General features: G+C 43.5%; 1 protein-coding gene across 7 annotated transcripts in view; it reads left to right on the forward strand.

The window, feature by feature from the left end:
- ptprub (protein tyrosine phosphatase receptor type Ub) overlaps positions 1–20,551 on the forward strand; it is an 833,961-nt gene that overhangs the window by 334,883 nt on the left and 478,527 nt on the right. The window contains exon 1 of one of the 7 annotated variants that reach the window (XM_068011601.1): positions 19,744–19,966. The exons of the other annotated variants lie outside the window; for them this stretch is intronic. Coding sequence (XP_067867702.1) covers positions 19,963–19,966 — 4 coding nt within the window. The 5' untranslated portion in view covers positions 19,744–19,962. Of the gene's footprint in view, positions 1–19,743; positions 19,967–20,551 lie in introns of those variants that run through there. 7 annotated transcript variants of the gene reach the window in all.

Raw genomic sequence — 20,551 nt, forward strand, 5'->3', positions numbered from 1 at the left:
GTGAAGGGGAGGTTGTGTCTTACTAATTTGATTGAGTTTTTTGAGGAAGTGACGAAGATGATTGATGAGGGAAGGGCGGTGGATGTTGTCTATATGGACTTCAGTAAAGCCTTTGACAAGGTCCCTCATGGCAGACTGGTACAAAAGATGAAGTCACACGGGATCAGAGGTGAGCTGGCAAGATGGATACAGAACTGGCTCGGTCATCGAAGACAGAGGGCAGCAGTGGAAGGGTGCTTTTCTGAATGGAGGGATGTGACTAGTGGTGTTCTGCAGGGATCAGTGCTGGGACCTTTGCTGTTTGTAGTATATATAAATGATTTGGAGGAAAATGTAGCTGGTCTGATTAGTAAGTTTGCGCACGACGCAAAGGTTAGTGGAGTTGCGGATAATGATGAGGATTGTTAGAGGATACAGCAGGATGTAGATCGGTTGGAGACTTGGGCGGAGAAATGGCAGATGGAGTTTAATCCGGACAAATGTGAGGTAATGCATTTTGGAAGGTATAATGCAGGTGGGAGGTATACAGTAAATGGCAGAACCCTTAGGAGTATTGACAGGCAGAGAGATCTGGGCGTACAGGTCCACAGGTCACAAAGTGGCAACGCAGGTGGATAAGGTAGTCAAGAAGGCATACAGCATGCTTGCCTTCATCAGTCGGGGCATAGAGTATAAAAATTGGCAAGTCATGTTGCAGCTGTACAGAACCTTAGTTAGGCCACACTTAGAATATTGCATGCAATTCTGGTCGCCACACTACCAGAAGGACGTGGAGGCTTTGGAGAGGGTACAGAGGAGGTTTACCAGGATGTTGCCTGGTCTGGAGGGCATTAGCTATGAGGAGAGGTTGGAAAAACTCGGATTGTTTTCACTGGAACGACGGAGGTGGAGGGGCGACATGATCGAGGTTTACAAAGTTATGAGCGGCATGGACAGAGTGGGTAGTCAGAAGCTTTTTCCCAGGGTGGAAGAGTCAGTTACTAGGGGACATAGATTTAAGGTGCGAGGGGCAAAGTTTAGAGGGGATGTGCGAGGCAAGTTTTTTACACAGAGGGTGGTGAGTGCCTGGAACTTGCTGCCAGGGGAGGTGGTGGAAGCAGATACGATAGCAACGTTTAAGAGACATCTTGACAAATATATGAATAGGAAGGGAATAGAGGGATATGGGCCCCGGAAGTGCAGAAGGTGTTAGTTTCGGCAGGCGTCAAGATCGGCGCAGGCTTGGAGGGCTGAATGGCCTGTTCCTGTGCTGTACTGTTCTTTGTAAATCTATGCCCCCTGGATATTGACACCTCCATGAAGGGAAAAAGTTTCTTTCTATCTATCCCATCAATGCCCCTCATAATTTTGTATACCTCAATCATCAGGTCCCCCACTCAGCCTTCTCCACTTCAAGGAAAACAAACTCAGCCGATCTAGTCTGTCTTCGTAACTGAAATGCTCCAGCCCAGGCAACATCCTGATGAATCTCCTCTGCACCCTCTCCAGTGCAATCACATCCTTCCTATAGTGTGGTGCCCAGAACTGTACACAGTACTCCAGCTGTGGCCTAACCAGCATTTTATACAGCTCTAACATAACCTCCTTACTCTTATATAAAAGCAAAATACTGCGGATGCTGGAAATCTGAAATAAAAACAAGAAATGCTTGAGCCACTCAGCAGGTCTGGCAGCGTCTGTGACAAGAGAAGCAGAGTTAACATTTCGGGTCAGTGACCCTTCTTCGGAACTGACAAATATTAGAAAAGTCACAAGTTATAAGCAAGTGAGGTGGGGGTGGGGCAAGAGATAACAAAGGAGAAGGTGCAGATTGGACCAGGCCATATAGCTGACCAAAAGGTCACAGAGCAAAGGCAAACAATATGTTAATGGTGTGTTGAAAGACAAAGCATTAGTACAGATTAGGTGTTAATACACTGAATATTGAACAGCAGTAAGTGCAAACCTGAAAAAAAACAGTGGGTAAGCAAACTGAACAAACTAAGATGAAATGAAATAAATGCAAAACAAAGATTGTAAAAAATGTAAAAAAGAAAGTAAAAAAAAAAGGAAGAAAAAATAACTAAAAATGAAAGTAAAATGGGGGGCTGTCATGCTCTGAAATTATTGAACTCAATGTTCAGTCCGGCAGGCTGTAGTGTGCCTAATCGGTAGATGAGATGCTGTTCCTTGAGCTTGCGTTCTATGCCTCGGCTAATAAAGGTAAGTATCCCGTATACCTTCCTAACTACCTCATCTACCTGTGCTGCTGCCTTCAGTAATCTATGGACAAACACCCCAAGGTCCCTCTGACCCTCTGTACTCCCTAGGTTCCTACCATCCATTGTATATTCCCTTGCCTTGTTAGTCCTCCCAAAGTGCATCACCTCACGCTTCTCAGGATTAAATTCCGTCTGCCACTGCTCTGCCCATCTTAGCAGCCCAACTATATTGTCCTGTAATAAGACTTTCTTTTTTTTAAAAATTTTATTTAGAGATACAGCACTGAAGCAGGCCCTTCAGCCCACCGAGTCTGTGCTGACCAACAACCACCCATCTATACTAACCCCACAGTAATCCCATATGCCCTACCACCTACCTACACTAGGGGCAATTTATAACAGTCAATTTACCTATCACCTGCAAGTCTTTGGCGGTGGGAGGAAACCGGAGCACCCGGAGGAAACCCACACAGACACAGGGAGAACTTGCAAACTCCACACAGACAGTACCCAGAATTGAACCCGGGTCCCTGGAGCTGTGAGGCTGCGGTGCTAACCACTGCGCCACTGTGCTGCCCTAGTGAGGCTTTCCTCCTCACTATTTACACCACCACCAATTTTCGTGTCATCTGCGAACTTACTGATCATACCTCTTATATTCACGTCTAAATCATTAATGTACACTACAAACAGTAAGGGTCCCAGCACCTATCCCTGCAGTACCCCACTGGTCACAGGCCTCCATTTGCAAAAACAACTCTTGACCATCACCCTCTGCCTCCTTCAAAGGTATGGTAGCCTAGTGATTGTAGTGCTGGACTATAACAATTTTACTGGATGAGCAACTCCGGGATCATCAGTTCATTCACCTCCAGCCCTGCGAGATCTCTGTACTTCTCCAATTCTGGCCTCTTGCACATTCCTAATTTTCAACACTCCGCTGTTGTTGATGGTGCCTTTAGCTGCCAAGTTCCTAAGATCTGGAATTCCCCTTCTAGACCTAAACCCCTCTGCCTCCCTTCCTTTCTCCTCTTTTGAGACTTTTCATAAAACCTACCCCAAGACCAATTACCTGCCCTAATATCTCCTTTTGCAGCTTGGTGTCAAGTTTTGTTTGATATTGCTCCTGTGAAGTTCCTTGGGACATTTTACTATGTTAAATGTGCTATATAAAGGCAAATTGTTGTTGTCACTAGTATTTGATTAAAGTCTGCTAAGATACAATTTACAAAATTTGTATAGCACCTTTCACGACCACTGGACTTCCCAACGCACTTTATAGCCAATGAAGTACTTTTGAACTGTAGTCACTGTTGTAATGTAGGAAATGTGGCCGCCAATTTGCACGCGGCAATCCCCCACAAACAGCAATGTGATAATGACCAGATAATCTGTTTTTGTGATGTTGATTGAGGGATAAATATTGGCCAGGATAACGGGGATACCTCCCCTGCTCCTCTTCGATGGCAATGAGATCTTTTACATCTCCCTGACAGGTTTCTAGTCTCATCTGAAATGTGGCACCTCTGACAGTGTAGCACTCCCTCAGTATTGTACTGGAGTGTTGTGCTCAAGTCGCAGAGTGGGACTTGAACCCACAGCCTTGTAACTTGGAGCTAAGAGTCCTACCAACTGAGCCACAGCTGACGTGCCCAATGCATGCTGGGGGCAGGCAAAGATGATGATTACAGCAGTTACAAAACAAGAAACCACAGCAGACTCCGTCACAACTCTCAGGTATTCCCAAACTGAACTGCAAATTGTTTGGCTTGCAAGCATTTTTTTGCAACATAAGAGGAATTTTTTTTCATAAAAACTTTGGCACTTAATGAGCTTATTAACATACAGCAAGTGTTGGTGATATTTATATCTGTTGTTCTAGTCCATTTTTGAGGAGACTGAATTAAAATGTGTCATCGAAGTGATGCTGTGCAGTGTAATGTAGTCTGAGGCTGGAGGAGGTGACGTGCCTCAAAGTTCAGTGTGGCCAGATCTGTAAGTGCAGGGCTCATTGTCTGTGTTTCTATTTACACAAATTTCCTGTATAGCACCTTACACGACCACTGGACTTCCCAACGCACTTTATAGCCAATGAATAATGGCAAACTGTTGAAATTTAGATTGAAAACATGCCTAGGTGTTGCTCCGCACGTGGCCTGACAAAATTGACTTGAATAAATTGTTGGAGATTTCGGAGTGTTTTCTCTCATGTCAGCAGGTGCGCTCCTTTGTAAAACAGCAAGAGCTTCCTGTTTAAGAGCCCTTCTGTTAACTTAGCATGAGTCAGTCGTGTTTCCATATGCTTTCAAGCACATATCAAAGGGAACTTTTCCTTTGAGGGGAAAAACTGCTTGCTTATTTTTCCCTCTTTTCAGCATCTTGCTTTGATGAATATTGATTTTTGACAAACTGGTGTATCTGCTTGGGATGGATTGGCTGTTAATCGGATCAGAAATACAGCCCCTCAAGCCTTGCAGAGAATTGGGACCCTTCCTTGCCTAGTCTTGCTTGTGCTCATGATAATTAGCACAAATGTCTCATTTATATTTCAGAGGTACATTTGCTTGAAACAGCTCTGTGGTATTTATTGGGTCCTGGTGCTTTGAATTTATCTTGTTTACCCTGTAGAGTGGAATTAAGGCACCAGCAGCAGTCAGGTAACTGCTGTGCACATTTGCACTCGTTTTAATTGGTGATTTTGACCGTAAAATTTCAGCATTGCCAAAGGCTCATTGCTGGGCTGGATGCAGAGAGGGCGAGCAAGAGCTTGGACTGGATAGAGAAAGGGTGAGCGAGAGTTGGGCCCAAATGGTGAGAGAGTAAACAAGAGCTCAGCCTGGATGGAGACCAAGCAAGACCTGGGCCCTGGTGGCAAGAGAACGAGCGAGAGCTTGATGCACTTGCTTCCTGGAAAAAATGGCAGCTGCGGTATCCAGCAGCCAGTAGTTCAGTGATGGAGCTGTAATAGAAATGTTTCTCAACGCTCGTCCAGGAGCATTTTGGCTGCTGGTGCTGCCAGCACAGTGACATAATGGATTTAATCTCCTCCTAGCTGGTTCATGGCTGAAAAGGAAAAATATTTCTTCAAGTTGCTCACACAGGCAGTTGGCCAAATGCTCTGAACTTGGGGAATCTCTCCAGTTTATTCATAGGAACATAGGAAGGTAGGAACAGGAGTAGGCCATTCAGCCCCTCGAGCCTGTCCCGCCATTCAACGAGATCGTGGCTGATCCGTGGCCTAACTCCATACACTTGCCTTTGGCCCATATCCTTTAATATCTTTGCTTAACAAAAATCTATCTATCTCAGATTTAAAATTAACAACTGTTCTAGCTTCAACTGCTGTTTGTGGGAGAGAGTTCCAAACCTCTACCACCCTTTGCATGAAGAAGTGCTTCCTAACATCTCTCCTGAACGGTCTGCTCCTAATTTTTAGACTATGCCCCCTAGTTTTAGAATCTCCAACCAGTGGAAATAGTTTATCTTTATCTAGGCTGTCTTTTCCTGTTAATATCTTGAAGACTTCAATCAGATCACCCCTTAAGCTTCTAAATTCTAGCGAAAACAGGCCTAATTTGTGTAATCTTTCCTCGTAACTTAACCCTGGTAGTCCAGGTATCATTCTTGTAAACCTATGTTGTGCTCCCTCCAAGGCCAATATATCCTTCCTAAGGTGTGGTGCCCAGAACTGCATACAGTACTCCAAGTGGGGTCTAACCAGGGTTTTGTACAGCTGCAGCATAACCACTGTGTCTTTATACTCCAATCCTCTGGATATAAAGGCTAGCATTCCATTAGCCTTTTTGATTATTTTCTGCACTTGCTAATGGCATTTTAAAGATCTATGCACATGAACCCCCAAGTCTCTTTGGACATCCACTGTACTTGACCTCTTCCCATTTAGAAAGTACCCTGCTCTATCCTTTTTTGGTCCAAAATGGATAACCTCACACTTGCCCGCATTGAAATCCATCTGCCACAGTTTTGCCCACTCACCTAGTCTGTCAATATCTCTTTGCAATTTTATGCTATCATCTAGACTGTCTACAATGCCGCCTAACTTTGTATCATCAGCAAATTTGGGTATATGACTTAAAATGCCATCATCCAAGTCGTTAATGAATAATGTGAATAATTGAGGCCCCAATACAGATCCCTGCGGGACACCACTAGTTTCATCCTGCCAATCGGAGTACTTACCCATTATCCCCACTCTGTCACCTACCACTCAACCAACTTTCTAACCATGTCAATAATTTGCCCTCAATTCCATGGGCTTCTACCTTAGTTAACAGTCTCTTATGTGGGACTTTATCAAATGCCTTCTGGAAGTCCATATAAATGACATCCACTACCTTAATCACCTCTTCAAAAAATTCAGTGAGATTTGTCAGGCATGACCTTCCCGTTATGAATCCATGCTGGCTGGCCCTGATTAACTGAAATTTTTCTAGGTGTTCAGTCACCCTCTCCTTGATTATAGACTCCAGCAACTTGCCCACCACAGATGTCAGGCTAACTGGTCTGTAATTTCCTTGGTTCCCCCTTTCACCCTTCTTAAAAAGTGGAGTGACATGCAACTTTCCAATCCAGAAGGACCACTCCTGAATCTAGGGAACTCTGAAAGACTATAGTTAGGGCATCTTCCTTTAACACCCTCGGATGGAAACCGTCAGGTCCTGGGGATTTCTCACTCTTTAGTTCCATTAATTTCCTTGTTAATGATGATTTACTTACGTTAATTGTATTAGGTCTCTGTCCCCTATCGGCTATTAATTTTTTTGGGACTTCCGGCAAGTCATCTTCCTTCTCAACTGTAAATACTGAGGCAAAGTGATTGTTCAACATGTCTGCCATTTCCCCATTATCAATGACAGTATCTCCAGTTTCAGCTTTTAGTGGGCCTACATTGCTCTTGACCACCCGTTTTCCCTTTTATGTAACTGTAAAATTGCTTCTTACTGATTTTGATGTCCCTTGCAAGTTTCCTTTCATAATCTCTTTTAGTAGCTCTTATAAGTTGCTTTGTGACCCTTTGCTGGTCTTTGTATTGATCCCATTCGGCCGGGTCTGTGCTGCGTTTTGCATTTTTGTAAGCCATTTCTTTTTGTTTTATGTTATCCCTAACCTCTTTAGTGTCCATGGCTGTTTTTTCTGTGAAGTGGAGCTTTTTCCTCTCAGGTATATACTCGCTCTGTATTTCGTTAAATGTTTCTTTAAATATTCTCCACTGTTCTTCAGTCGTTTGACCCATTAACAGATCTACCCAGTTTACCGTGGACAGTCTCCGTCTCATCCCGGTAAAGTCAGCCTTACCCAAGTCTAAAATTCTAGTAGCTGATTCGTGCTTTTCACTTTCAAATGCTATCTTGAATTCGATCATGTTGTGATCACTATTTGATAAATGTTCACGCACAGTTAGGCTACTAATTAAATTTGGCTCATTACTCATAACTAAATCTAATATTACCTGTCCCCTTGTTACATCTAGGACATATTGCTGTAGGGAACTATCCTGGACACTTTCCAGAAAATCACTACCTTTCTGACAAGTGCTAGTCTATCTCTCCCAATCTATGTGTAAGTTAAAATCCCCCATTAATACTACTCTGCCTTTGTTACACACTTGCCTAATTTGTGCATTTATACAATCTAACACCTCAACTGCTACCAGGGGGTCTATACACAACACCCATTACAGTTTTAAATCCTTTTCTGTTCCTCAATTCCATCCATAAGGTCTCCACTGGATGCTTTCCCCTCATTATATCCTCCCTCACCAATGAGGTGATATTATTTCTAATCATTAAGGCTACTCCACCCCCTCTGCCATTTTCCCTGTCCCTCCTGTAAACTTTATAACCAGGTATATTTAGTTCCCAGTCCCAACCATCCTGCAGCCACGTCTCCGCAATGGCCACCACATCATAATCTTCTATTTGAATTCGCGCCTGCAGTTCATCTAGTTTATTTCTTACACTCCGTGCATTTGTATATAGAACATTTTTATTTGGGCTATACCCCCTAAGCTGTCCCTCAGCACTGATGCTTTATTGGCCTGTTTATTATTTCTCTCTTCTGGTTTAACCAGTATGCTTCTTGCAGTTTGGTAACAATCAGCCTCACCACTAACCTGCACTCCTACCTTCTCCTTTAACTTCCTGGCTTTCCATGCAACTGAACCCTCCCCCCACCACTATTTAGTTTAAAGCCCTATCTACAGCCCTACTTATACGATTCGCCAGGACTCTGGTCCCAGCATGATTCAGGTGGAGCCCGTACCATCGGAACAGCTCCCTCCTTCCCCAGTACTGGTGCCAATATCCCACGAATTCGAACCCATTTCTCCCCACAAATCTTTGAGCCACGCATTCACCTCTTTAATCTTATTGACCCTTTGCCAATTTGCTCGTTTATTACATTTATGGTTCTGCTTTTTAATTTAGCCCCTAGCTGCTCATATTCCCTCAGCAGAACCTCTAACCTCGTTCTACCTATATTGTTGGTACCTATGTGGACCACGACAACTGGATCCTTCCCCTCCCACTCGAAGTTGCTCTGCAGCCCAGATGAGGTATTCCAAACCCTGGCACCAGGTGGGCAACAGAGCCTTCGGGACTCTCGATCCTGGCCACACAGAACAGTGTCTATGCCCCTACCTAAACTATCCCCAATTACGACTACATTTCTCTTTTCTCCCCCCACTTGAATGGCTCCCTGTACCACGGTGCTGTAGTCAGTTTGCTTATCCTCCCTACAGTCTCTGCTCTCGTCCACACAGCGCACAAGAATGTCAAACCTGTTGGACAAGGACAATGGCTGAGGCTCCTGCAACACTACCTCCTGGATCCCTCTACCTGCCTCACTCATAGTCACAACCTCCTGCTCCTGACCACTGGCCGAATTCACGGTAGTTAATCTAAGGGGTGAAACGCAGCGTCCAGGTAACTCTCCCCCTCGCTGATGTATCAATGTCCGAAGCTCAGACTCCAGCTCATCAACTCTGAGCTGGAGTTCCTCGAGCAGGCAACACTTGCTACAGATGTGGTCACTAGGAACCACAATGGGGTCCACCGGCTCCTACATCATGCAGGTACAACACATCGCCTGGCCCTGCATCTCTAATTAGATTTTAATTTTTTTTTTAAATTTCTGACTGGTCTTTAGTTTTTAATCTGCAAAATATTTCTCCTATTCACCTTTAATCTGAAATCAATTTAGAATAGGTAATTCAAATTAGCAGTTATTTACCAACCAGTGAACTTACGATTTTCCTGTGATGTCACTTTTTTTTCACTCTGTTTTTACTCCCTTAAATTACCCAAAAATTAGATTATTTACACTAGGAACCTTTATTTCGTTCCCCCTCCCCCAAAAAATACTACCAACTATATTAAAAAGAACTGTAGACCTTTCTCTTTACTTCAGTTACTTACTGAGATATTTAGAGTTATTCCCTAACAGCTGCTACTCACCAACCAGTCACCTTGCAGCTTTCCGGTGATGTCACTGTTGACATTTCTTTCAAAACTCTGGCGCGCCTGGACTGTTCCCGGAAGGTAAGCCTGATCGCTGAATGATCGCTGAATGATCTCTCTCTCTGTCTCTGTCTCTGTCTCTGCCTCTGTCTCTCTCTCTCTCTGCCTCTCTCTCTCTCTCTCTCTCTCTGCCTCTCTCTGTCTCTCTGTGTCTCTGTCTCTCTCTGTTTCCCGTTCGTTGAATGAGCTCTCACTCTGTCTCCCGGTCTCTTTATAATCCGGTTCCGCTCTCGCTGTGTCCCGCTCGCTGAAATTCCCATGTGGTTTTGTTATTACTTGATCAACAAATGCAGCCAGGCTATCTCCCTTCCTCCCGCTTCCTCCCCCTCTCTCCTTGTCTCGAGAGACAATGGGTAAGCGCCTAGAGGTGGTCAGTGGTTTGTGAAGCAGCACCTGGAGTGGCTATGAAGGCCAATTCTAGAGTGACAGACTCTTCCACAGGCATGGCAGATACAATTGGTTGTCGGGGCTGTTACACAGTTGGCTCTCCCCTTGCGCTTCTGTCTTTTTTCCTGTCAACTGCTAAGTCTCTTCGACTCGCCACTCTTTAGCCCCGCCTTTATGGCTGTCCGCCAGCTCTGGCGATCCACTGGCAACTGACTCCCACACCTTGTGTTCAATGTCACAGGACTTCATCTCGCGTTTGCAGATGTCTTTAAAGCAGAGACATGGACGGCCGGTGGGTATGATACCAGGGACGAGCTCACTGTACAATGTGTCTTTGGGGATCCTGCCATCTTCCATGCAGCTCACATGGCCAAGCCATCTCAAGCGCCGCTGGCTCAGTAGGGTGTATATGCTGGGGCTGTTGGCTGCCTCAAGGACTTGTGCGTTTGAGATACGGTCCTGCCACCTGATGCCAAGGATTCTCTGGAGGCAGCGAAGATGGAATGAGTTGAGATGTCCCTCTTGGCTGACATACGTTGTCCAGGCCTCGCTGCCGTAGAGCAAGGTACTGAGGACATGGGCTTGATGCACTCAGACTTTTGTGTTCCTTGTCAGTGCTCCATTTTCCCAAACCCACTTGGCCAGTCTGGACATTGCAGCCGACGCCTTTCCCATGCGCTTGTTGATTTCTGCATCGAGAGACAGGTTACTGGTGATAGTTGAGCCTAGGTAGGTGAACTCTTGAACCGCTTTCAGAGCGTGGTCGCCAATATTGATGGATGGAGCATTTCTGACGTCCTGTCCCATGATGTTCGTTTTTCTTGGGGCTGATGGTTAGGCCAAATTCATTGCAGGCAGCCGCAATCCTGTCGATGCGTCTCTGCAGACACTCTTCAGTGTGAGATGTTAATGCAGCATCGTCAGCAAAGAGGAGTTCCCTGATGAGGACTTTCTGTACTTTGGTCTTCGCTCTTAGATGGGCAAGGTTGAACAACCTGCCATGTGATCTTGTGTGGAGGAAAATTCCTTCTTCTGAAGACTTGAACGCATGTGAGAGCAGCAGTGAGAAGACCCCAAATAGTGTAGGTGCGAGAACACAGCCCTGTTTCATGCCACTCAGGATTGGAAAGGGAATACTACTGTGATAACACAGGCAGCAACTCCTGCTGTCTGAATTATCTGTGCATATGTGTAAGGGGGTGTGATCGTTTGACGCCACTGAGGCAGTAGTACACGCCGCCAGCTGCTGCTTTCCTTCTTTTTCATCTCCAAGGAAAGCTGCTGCTAATATTGTTGGTTTTTGCTTATTTGACATTTCCCAGGACTGTTGTGGCATTTTCATCACTTTGAATTCCACAAATAATGACATCTCACTCAACGGACCGTTCTTCATGGGAACCTTAGATAGTTGGTATTGGCTGGCAATTTGACTGTGTGGGGAAAGGGGGAAGATGTGTCCAATTACCTGCTGCCCACACATTTTCACTTCCCAGTAGGAGCCATAGCTGAAAATCAGGAACAGGAGCCTTGGACCAAAGCCATGGAGACCACTTCAAATACCTTTAAGCATGGATTGGAGATCAAACCCAGGGCAGTCCTGCTCTGTGTGGCTGTCTTCGACATGGAGCAAGCCCTCGGGGGTGGGGTGGAAGAATCTCTTCATTCTCAGTTCTTTAACCGCAGAACCATTCCCCCCGCTTTCCTGAATGTGCTGACTGTATGGAGCAATCAGGAGCAAGAGGTGGCGGAATCAGTTCCACAGGTTCCAGTCGCTCTCCGATACCCCACTCTAGTGATCTATAATTTGTTTTGCAGCCGATTCAAACATCGTGGCGGTGACAACCAAGCTGGTGCTGTCCTTGCCTGATTTCGACATGTGTACTTTTCCAGGATGTAGATCAGCGTTGTGGATTGATTTCCCCTCCCTCCTTGCCCTTGTCCCCCTGGCCAAGGGTACACTGAAGCCCACTGTGGTGGCTGAATCACTTTCTTAGCTGAGATCATTCAGGTTAACTAACAAGGCCATAACAAGCACAAACCAAGCACTGGAGCTCATTTCCAGCAGAATAGAACCACCATTACAGAGACATCGTTACAAGGTGACCAAGGTTGGGAAATAAATATTTCGAAAGGAGTGGCAGAATGGAAAAGGAGGGATACCCTTATCATAATGGATGACATAAGGACATTAGTGAGAGGACCTTGGCTCAGAAAATTAGGAAGTAGTATCAGTATAGGAGATTAGGAATAGCAAGGGTCAGAAAATGCTGGTGGGAGTAATTTATGGGCCTCATAATAGTAGCTATACCGTTGGATAGAGCATTAAATAAGAAATTATTGAAACTTGTAACAAAGGCAATGTTGTAGTTATGGGGGACTTTAATCTTTATATAGACTGGACCAAACAAATTGGCAAAGATGGGCTGGATGACGAGTTTGTAGAATGCTTTTGTGACAGTTTGTGGAGCAATATGTTGTGGAACCAACTAGGGATAAAGCTATTTTAGATCTAGTATTATGAAATGAGGTGCATTAATTAGTAATGCCATAGGAAAAGATCCACTGGCAAATAGAGATCATAATACAATTGAATTCCTCATTACATTTGAAAATGGCCTACTCCAATCACAAACAATTGGCAAAGCCAATTATGTAGGTATGAGGGGACAGCTGGCTAAGGTTGATTGGGTAAATTGCGGTAAATAACAGTAGGAAACATATAAAGAAACAATTCAAAATTTTCATCAAAATACATTCCATTGAAGATCAAAATCTCAGCGGCAAAGATCCATCTGTGGCTTACTAAGGGGGTTAAGGATGTAATATACTTGGTTTTCCAAAAGGCATTCGATAAGGCGCCACACAAAAGTTTAATACACAAGATAAGGGCTCTTGGAGTTGGGGGTGATATATTAACATAGATTTGGTTAATTGACAGGAAGCCAAGAGTTGGGATAAATGGGATATTTTCAAGTTGGCAGGCAGTGAATAGTGGAGTGCTGCAAGGATCAGTGCTGGGGCCTCAGCTATTTACACTCTATATTAATGACTTGGATGAAGAGACAGAGAGTAAGGTATCTAAGTTTGCTGACGATACAAAGCTAGGTGGGAATGCAAGCTGGGAGGAGGACACAGAGGCTCCAAAGAGATATAGACAGGTTAAGTGAATGGGCAACAAGGGGTCAGATGGAGTATATGTGGGGAAGTGTGGTTATTGACTTTAGTTGTAAGAATAGAAAAGCAGAATATTTCTTCAAAGGCGTGAAACTTGTAAATGTTGACATTGAGAGAGAGTTGGATGTACTTGTACAAGGAACACAAAAAGTTAGCATGCAGATGCAGCAACCAATTAGGAAGGCAAATGGCATGTTGGCCTTTATTGCAAGGGAATTGGAGTACAAGAATAAAGAAGTCTTGCTACAGTTGTACAGGGCTTTGGTGAGACCACACCTGGAGTACTGTGTCCAGTTTTTGTCTCCATATTGAAGGAAGGATATACTTGCATTGGAGGCAGTACAGCAGAGGTTCTCTAGGTTGGTCCCTGTGGATAAGAGGGACGTCCTATGATGAGGGGCTGACAAAATTGGATCTGTATTCTCTGGAGTTTTTAGAAGAATGAGAGGTGATCTCATTGAAACATTCAAGATTATGAAGGGGCTTGACAGGGTAGCTACTGAGCCATTGTTTCCCAGTTGGGGAATCTAGAACGAGGGGGTGCAGTTTCAGGATAAGGGACCGATCATTTTAGGAATGAGATGAGGAGAAATTACTTCGCTCAAAGGGTTGTGAATCTTTGGAATTCTCTACCTGAGAGAGTTGTGGATGCTCCATCATTGAATATATTTAAGGCTGAGATCGACAGATTTTTGGTCTCTTGGAATTGAGGAATATGGGGAGCGGGCGGGAAAGTCGAGTTGAAACCCAAGATCAGCCATGATCATATTGAATGGCAAAGTGGGCTTGATGGGCCATATGATCTACTCTCCTCTCCTATTATGTTCTTAGAACTGAAAAGAGGAGAGTTTATGTTAAACTTGTGTAGAACCTTGGTTTGACCAGACTTGGACTACTGTGCATAATTCTGTACAAAGCATTTGGCACAATGGGCCAAATGGCCTCCTTCTGTTCTTTATCATTCTATGAATCTATGATATTGCAAAAAGGATGTAGAGTCACTGGAGAAGATGCTAAAAGGACTTACTTCACAAGGATGATACCAGAACTGAGATTTTTAGCCAGCAGGAAAGACTGAGCAGGCTGAGGTCCTTTTCTCTGGAAAAGAGGGGTGCCCTCATAGATGTCTTGAAAATTCTGAAAGGGTTTGATAGGATAGACATAGAAAAAATGTTTCTACTTGTGGGGAGTCCCAAACTAGGGGCCGTAATTGCGAGAATGTTCTTCATCTAATGAGGAATTAAGGAGAAACTTCTTTACTCAGAGTGGTTAGTAAGTGGAACTCACTCACACGGGGAGTAGTTGAGATGAATATCATACATGCATTTAAAGGGAAGCTAGGTAAGTACATGAGGGAGAAAGGAATATAAGGATATGCTGATAGGATGAGTTGAAGAGGGGTAGAAGGAGATGCGTGTGAAGCATAAACACCAGCAGAGACCTGTTAGGTTGAATGGCCTGTTTCTGTGCTGTTCATTTTATACCAACCTAAGATGTTCTTGATTTATGTGCTCGCTATCAACACCAGCTGGTACATTTACCCAGGGTGCCATTGGGAAATAAAAGGGAATTTGAAAAGATCAGCCAGGACTCAAAAGGTTAGTGCCAAATGAAAGTGGTTTCAAGAGTCAACACCTTGAAATGGGCTTTCGGATTTCCTTGAGATCTCATTGCACTAGCCATATGTTAAATATCTATGAGGCAGCAATCTATTTTAGTCACTAGTGAGAACAATGAATCATACCCAGTCATTGAGAAATCTCTGGCTATTTGCATTCTCCTACCTGGAAATGGGATCGCACATGCTTACAATAACAATAACTTGTATTTATATAGCACCTTTTAACATAGTAAAATGTCCCAAGGGGCTTCACAGGAGTGTTATGAAATATAACTTGACACTAAGTCAGATAAGGAGATATTAGAAATAAAAACAAGGAATGCTGGAACCACTCAGCAGGTCTGGCAGCATCTGTGGAAAGAGAAGCAGAGTTAACGTTTCGGGTCAGTGACCCTTCTTCGGAACTGACAAATATTAAAAATGTCACAGGTTATAAGCAAGTGAGGTGGGGGTGGGGCAAGAGATAACAAAGGAGGTCTAGATTGGACAAGGCCACATAGCTGACCAAAAGGTCATGGAGCAAAGGCAAACAATATGTTAATGGTGTGTCGAAAGACAAAGCATTAGTACAGAATAGGTGTTAATGGACTGAATATTGAACAGCAGCAAGTGCAAACATGAAAAAAAACAGTGGGTAAGCAAACTGAACAAACTAAGATGAAATGAAATAAATGCAAAAAAAAGGTTGGAAAAAAGAAGAAAAAAGAAAAAACAACTAAAAATGAAAGTAAAATGGGGGGCTGTCATGCTCTGAAATTATTGAACTCAATGTTCAGTCCGGCAGGCTGTAATGTGCCTAATCGGTAGATGAGATGCTGCTCCTCGAGCTTGCGTTGATGTTCACTGGAACACTGCAGCAATCCCAGGACAGAGATGTGAGCATGAGAGCAGGGGGGAGTGTTGAAATGGCAAGCAATGCTTATAACCTGTGACGTTTTTAATATTTGTCAGTTCCGAAGAAGGGTCACTGACCCGAAACGTTAACTCTGCTTCTCTTTCCACAGATGCTGCCAGACCTGCTGAGTGGTTCCAGCATTTCTTTTTTTTATTTCAGATTTCCAGCCTCTGCAGTATTTTGCTTTTATTTAAGGAGATATTAGGACAGGTGAGCAAAACTTGGTCAAAGAGGCAGGTTTTCAGGAGCGCCTTAAAGGAGGAGAGAGAGGTGGAGAGGTGCAGGGAGGGAATTTCAGAATTTAGAGCTTAGGGCCTTGGCAGCTGAAAGCACCACTGCCAGTGGTGGAGTGATTAAAATTGAGGATGCTGCAGAGACCCGAATTGGAGAAGTTCAGATATCTCTGAGGTTGCAGAGATGGGGAGGAAATGAGGCCAGAGCGGGATTTGAAAACCAGGATGAGAATTTCAAAACTAAGGCTTTGCTTAACTGGGATCCATTGTTGAGCTTAAGTAGAATTTACAGCACAGAAACTTAATTTCACCCCATCAACATACCTTCTATTCCTTTCTCCCTCATGTACATTACTTTCTAATGCAGGAGATCTTCCAGGTGATTATTGTAACATTGCTTAGAATTCCATGCTGGGATCTTTTGCAATGCTGTACTGGTTTTGATGTCGGGTAACAATTATTTGTTTCTCAAATTAACTGTAATCCATGATTGCAGTGGGATCTTACGAATAATTGTACAAAGCCAGTTTTAAAATGATATTCTCCCTTGGTTAGCTCATTTGGTAAATAGAACTGGACCTTCACAGTGTGGAACTGTAAATCAATAACAATAGACTGTTAACAAAAATTGGGTTAGTGGTTACATTCTGTGCTAAGCAAGACTAATCAGAAAGGTCCTGGATTTGATGTGCGGTCAATGCTGAGTTAGCCGTTCTTAGCTAGGAAAGGACAAGACTGTTCTGGTGATTGGTGTGTGCTCTGTTATTGGCTTAAAGTGTCTTCAGATTGTGAGGAAAGGGACTGGTACTAACTGAAGACTGAGGGATGTAACGAGTGTGGGTGGTCAGAGTATCTTGCATTTTATTCCAGAGTGTGTCGTTTTTCTTCATGGGAATTTATAGCTTCCCAGAGTTGGCCAATATTTTAAATTGATTATTGCATGGCTGGCAACAGCTTGTCTAGATAAAATAGACAAGTTGTCTGGACCATGACTTCAACATTAGTCTATTCATAGTAATATCTTGTGTTTGTGCACACTTCCTGTGTCGCCTTTTTCCTCTATAAATTCCAATAATCATATTGCTAATGAAAGCTGCTTATGGAAATGTCAATGTAGTTACACCCTCCTAGCAGTGGTGACACTCTTGTGTTTCAGTTTTGCATTGCTCAGCCCCTCAGCCTCTACTGTAGAGAAACTCCTGCCAACTCTGCTCTGCTTCCAAAATTTCTTACATTCTCCAAAGTATTATAAAAATAAAGACAGAACTCAAAGTCATGGCATTCTATCAACCTTCTGTGGACCAGGTATCCTCTGCCTTCTTGCCCTCTTTACCTGGACTACACTTAGGCTTCACTGCCCATGTGCAGATATTACTTCTTGTCACTGACATTGGTCAAGATTAATATTATAAATTGACAACTCAACATTTACTATTCAATTTTGCTATGTCATCTGTCAGTTCAGTTGCAGGCCCTGGCTGCTAAATGGCTCTAAGATTGAATTTATGAAATTTCACTCGCGATCCTATCACCATGTTAAATGTTAAAAAAAAAATATTTTATCATCAACTGACAACTTTACAGGTGATTTACTGGCATAATAATGTAACATATATTAATAGAGCAAATTGTTTTTAATTTCTTTAATTATAGTTGAGGGCAAGATAGAGGGCAATGGGCAGGATGTGATGAAGGAAGTGTTGGTTCATTTTTAACATGTAAGGAGACCCCCAGCCCATCCCAGACTTAAAAGCGAAAAGAGAGATACCATTGCCAAACAACTAATGGGTAGGGGTTGGCAGAGCTCTCGGTGAGCATTCAGTCTCAGTTAAAACGTCTCAGTTATGGATGAAGGTCATTACTCGCATGCATTACTAGACCTTTGAGACATTCATTATTTTGAAAGACTAAGGTGAGCATTTTAATCTAATGGAATCTTCTATGTTTGCCTTTGTTTTTGTTCCTCTTGCTAATAATTGTAGTTGTAGCCTGAGATGTGTAATTCGATTGAATACTATTTAGCAGTCAGATCAAGAGATCAGGAGTATGTTGTCACAACCTGTACCATTTCTGGTAGATACCTAATCAGTGCTTCGGGCTGCTATCCTAGATCATCAGGGTCACTGAGTATATTCTTACCTGCAAGAGTGGGCTTGCTGTATTAAATATAAGACGATGTAGTTGAAGTGAGCAGGAATTTATAACCAGAGCCCTTCAGATTTGAGATCATGGGGGAAAAATGATTTGGTGTATGAGATAGAAACTTGGGTTGAGCACATCAAAGCTGCAGGGAGGAGGGAAAGAAGCAGTTCCGAAGAAGGGTCACTGACCCGAAACGTTAACTCTGCTTCTCTTTCCACAGATGCTGTCAGACCTGCTGAATGGTTCCAGCGTTTCTTGTTTTTATTTCAGATTTCCAGCATCCGCAGTATTTTGCTTTTATTTTAGGCAAAGAAGCACCTTGCATTTATACTGCACCTTTCACTACCTCAGGACATCCCAAAGTGCTTTACAGCTAATGATGTAGTTTTTGAAGTGTAGTCACTGTTTTAACATAGGCAACACGGCAGCCAATTGCGCACAGCAAGTTCCCACAAATAGCTATGAAAAAATGACCAGATAATCTGTTTCAGTGATGTTGGTTGAGGGATAAATTTTGGCCATGGACAGCTCCTCTGCTGTTCTTCGAATAGTGCAGTGCCATTCCTTTGCATCCACCTGGAGAGGGCAGATGGGGGCCTTGGAACAATGGTACTGCCAACAGTGCAGCGTTTCCTCAGTACTGCACTGGAGTGTCAGCCGAGATGTTTGTACTCTTGTCTGTGGAATGAGACTTGTACCCACAAGCTTCTGACTCAGAAGCAAGCATGCTACCAACTGAGCCACAGCTGAGAATGTGTGTAGGTTATGTACGCAGCATCAGATTAGAAATCTTTAGGGCCCAAGGCACCATGAACATTTGGGATCACTCCTGCAACCCACACACACACCCCTCCCCTTGTACCATTTAAACACAAGCATGGCCCATACATTAACTGCCTGCCTGTGTTTATGGAGTTTAGGAGGAACAAGAGAGAAAAAGTCAGAAGTGTTGAGCATAGCAGCATCAATTTAAGGGAAATAGCTGAGAGAGGGTGTCTGTTAACCTAGAGGTGAGGAAAAGTAGATGGCTGTGGTTTTCCATGACTCAGTCATCTGGGTAATGTCTGGATAAATGCTGACAGAGGATTTTGATTGTGAGCAAACTATTGGAAGGTAGCTGTCATTATACTGAGGAAAAATCCCCTTAGTACCATCCGACTGTAAAATCCAATAACTCATTACAAAGTTACGGGTTTTTAAAGTTCACCATTAGTAGCAAACATTTGATGCAATCAGCAGCGTAATGGGGAAATGTCATTGAGAGAACAAAGAAAAAAAATCAATTGTTAATTAAAAACCCGAAGGGTTTAATATTAAATGGGCTGCCTGAATTTCTCTGTAAAATAAAGGTCGTGTTCAGCAGATTAGAGTAATATTGGTCAGGCTTTTTAAATGTGTGTTCCAGAGTTAATACACTAAATATATTTGGTCCTATTACCACTGAACCCAACCACAGGAATTTGATGAACTGTATCAGCAGGTCTCTGACTGTGAATCATTGATTTGGCTTTCTTAAAATGGCATTACTTGTTCTTGTTTGGTCAGTTGCAATTGCTGTCTTGCCCCAGAGCTGCTGTCAGGGGTATTGTTCCAGGCAATGTGGGGCACACATCATAAGCTTTTCCCTGCATGGTGAACTCCTCATCTCACACCACTGAAAGCAGTAGCCAAGTGGAGATCCAACAGTGAGCAGGAAAGAAACATTGAAGACCAACAATTCTATTTTCACAAGAGGGACATTGCCCATTGGAATAAATTGCTGGCTTGTATAATGGGTGAGTGTCTCTGCAGATGTTCAGAGGGGAGCTGGATGGGTTTCTGGCAGAAGTTGACATCATTGTATATGAAAGGTAGGCAGGATGTTGGGTGATGTACCTTGGTGGTCACTGTTACCTCCCAGAACTAATTTTTGATCTTTTTTCGGGTGTCCAGAGGGAACTTCCCAGAATGCTTTTTTTTTGCCTGTTCCAGGAGATTATGATGCTGCTGATTAGTGCAGAGCCTTTTGGCAACATCACTGGGTCAGATTTGATGGAGCAGCTGCCTCTCTATCCACTTTCTTCATACGTTCATATGCAAAAGAATTCAATATTAATTGGATCCATTTATATACTGTATTGACAATCTAATAGTCCTGTCTCCAAACAGTTGGCGCAAAATTCTGGCTTTGTCAATCTCCCACAGCTGGACAGCATACATGCCAACCTGTAAAACTTGGCAAAGCTGAAGCAGCAGCATCAAAACAGCTGACAACTCAGGTGGAGGAAACTACCAACAGAAAGATAGCCCTGGATAAAACCAAGGTCACTTTCTTCAGGTTGCCTGGATAAGTTGAATTTCTTTTTAATTCATTCAATTTC

The sequence above is a fragment of the Heterodontus francisci genome, chromosome 31 (assembly GCF_036365525.1).
Source record: "Heterodontus francisci isolate sHetFra1 chromosome 31, sHetFra1.hap1, whole genome shotgun sequence".
NCBI classification, from domain to species: domain Eukaryota; kingdom Metazoa; phylum Chordata; class Chondrichthyes; order Heterodontiformes; family Heterodontidae; genus Heterodontus; species Heterodontus francisci.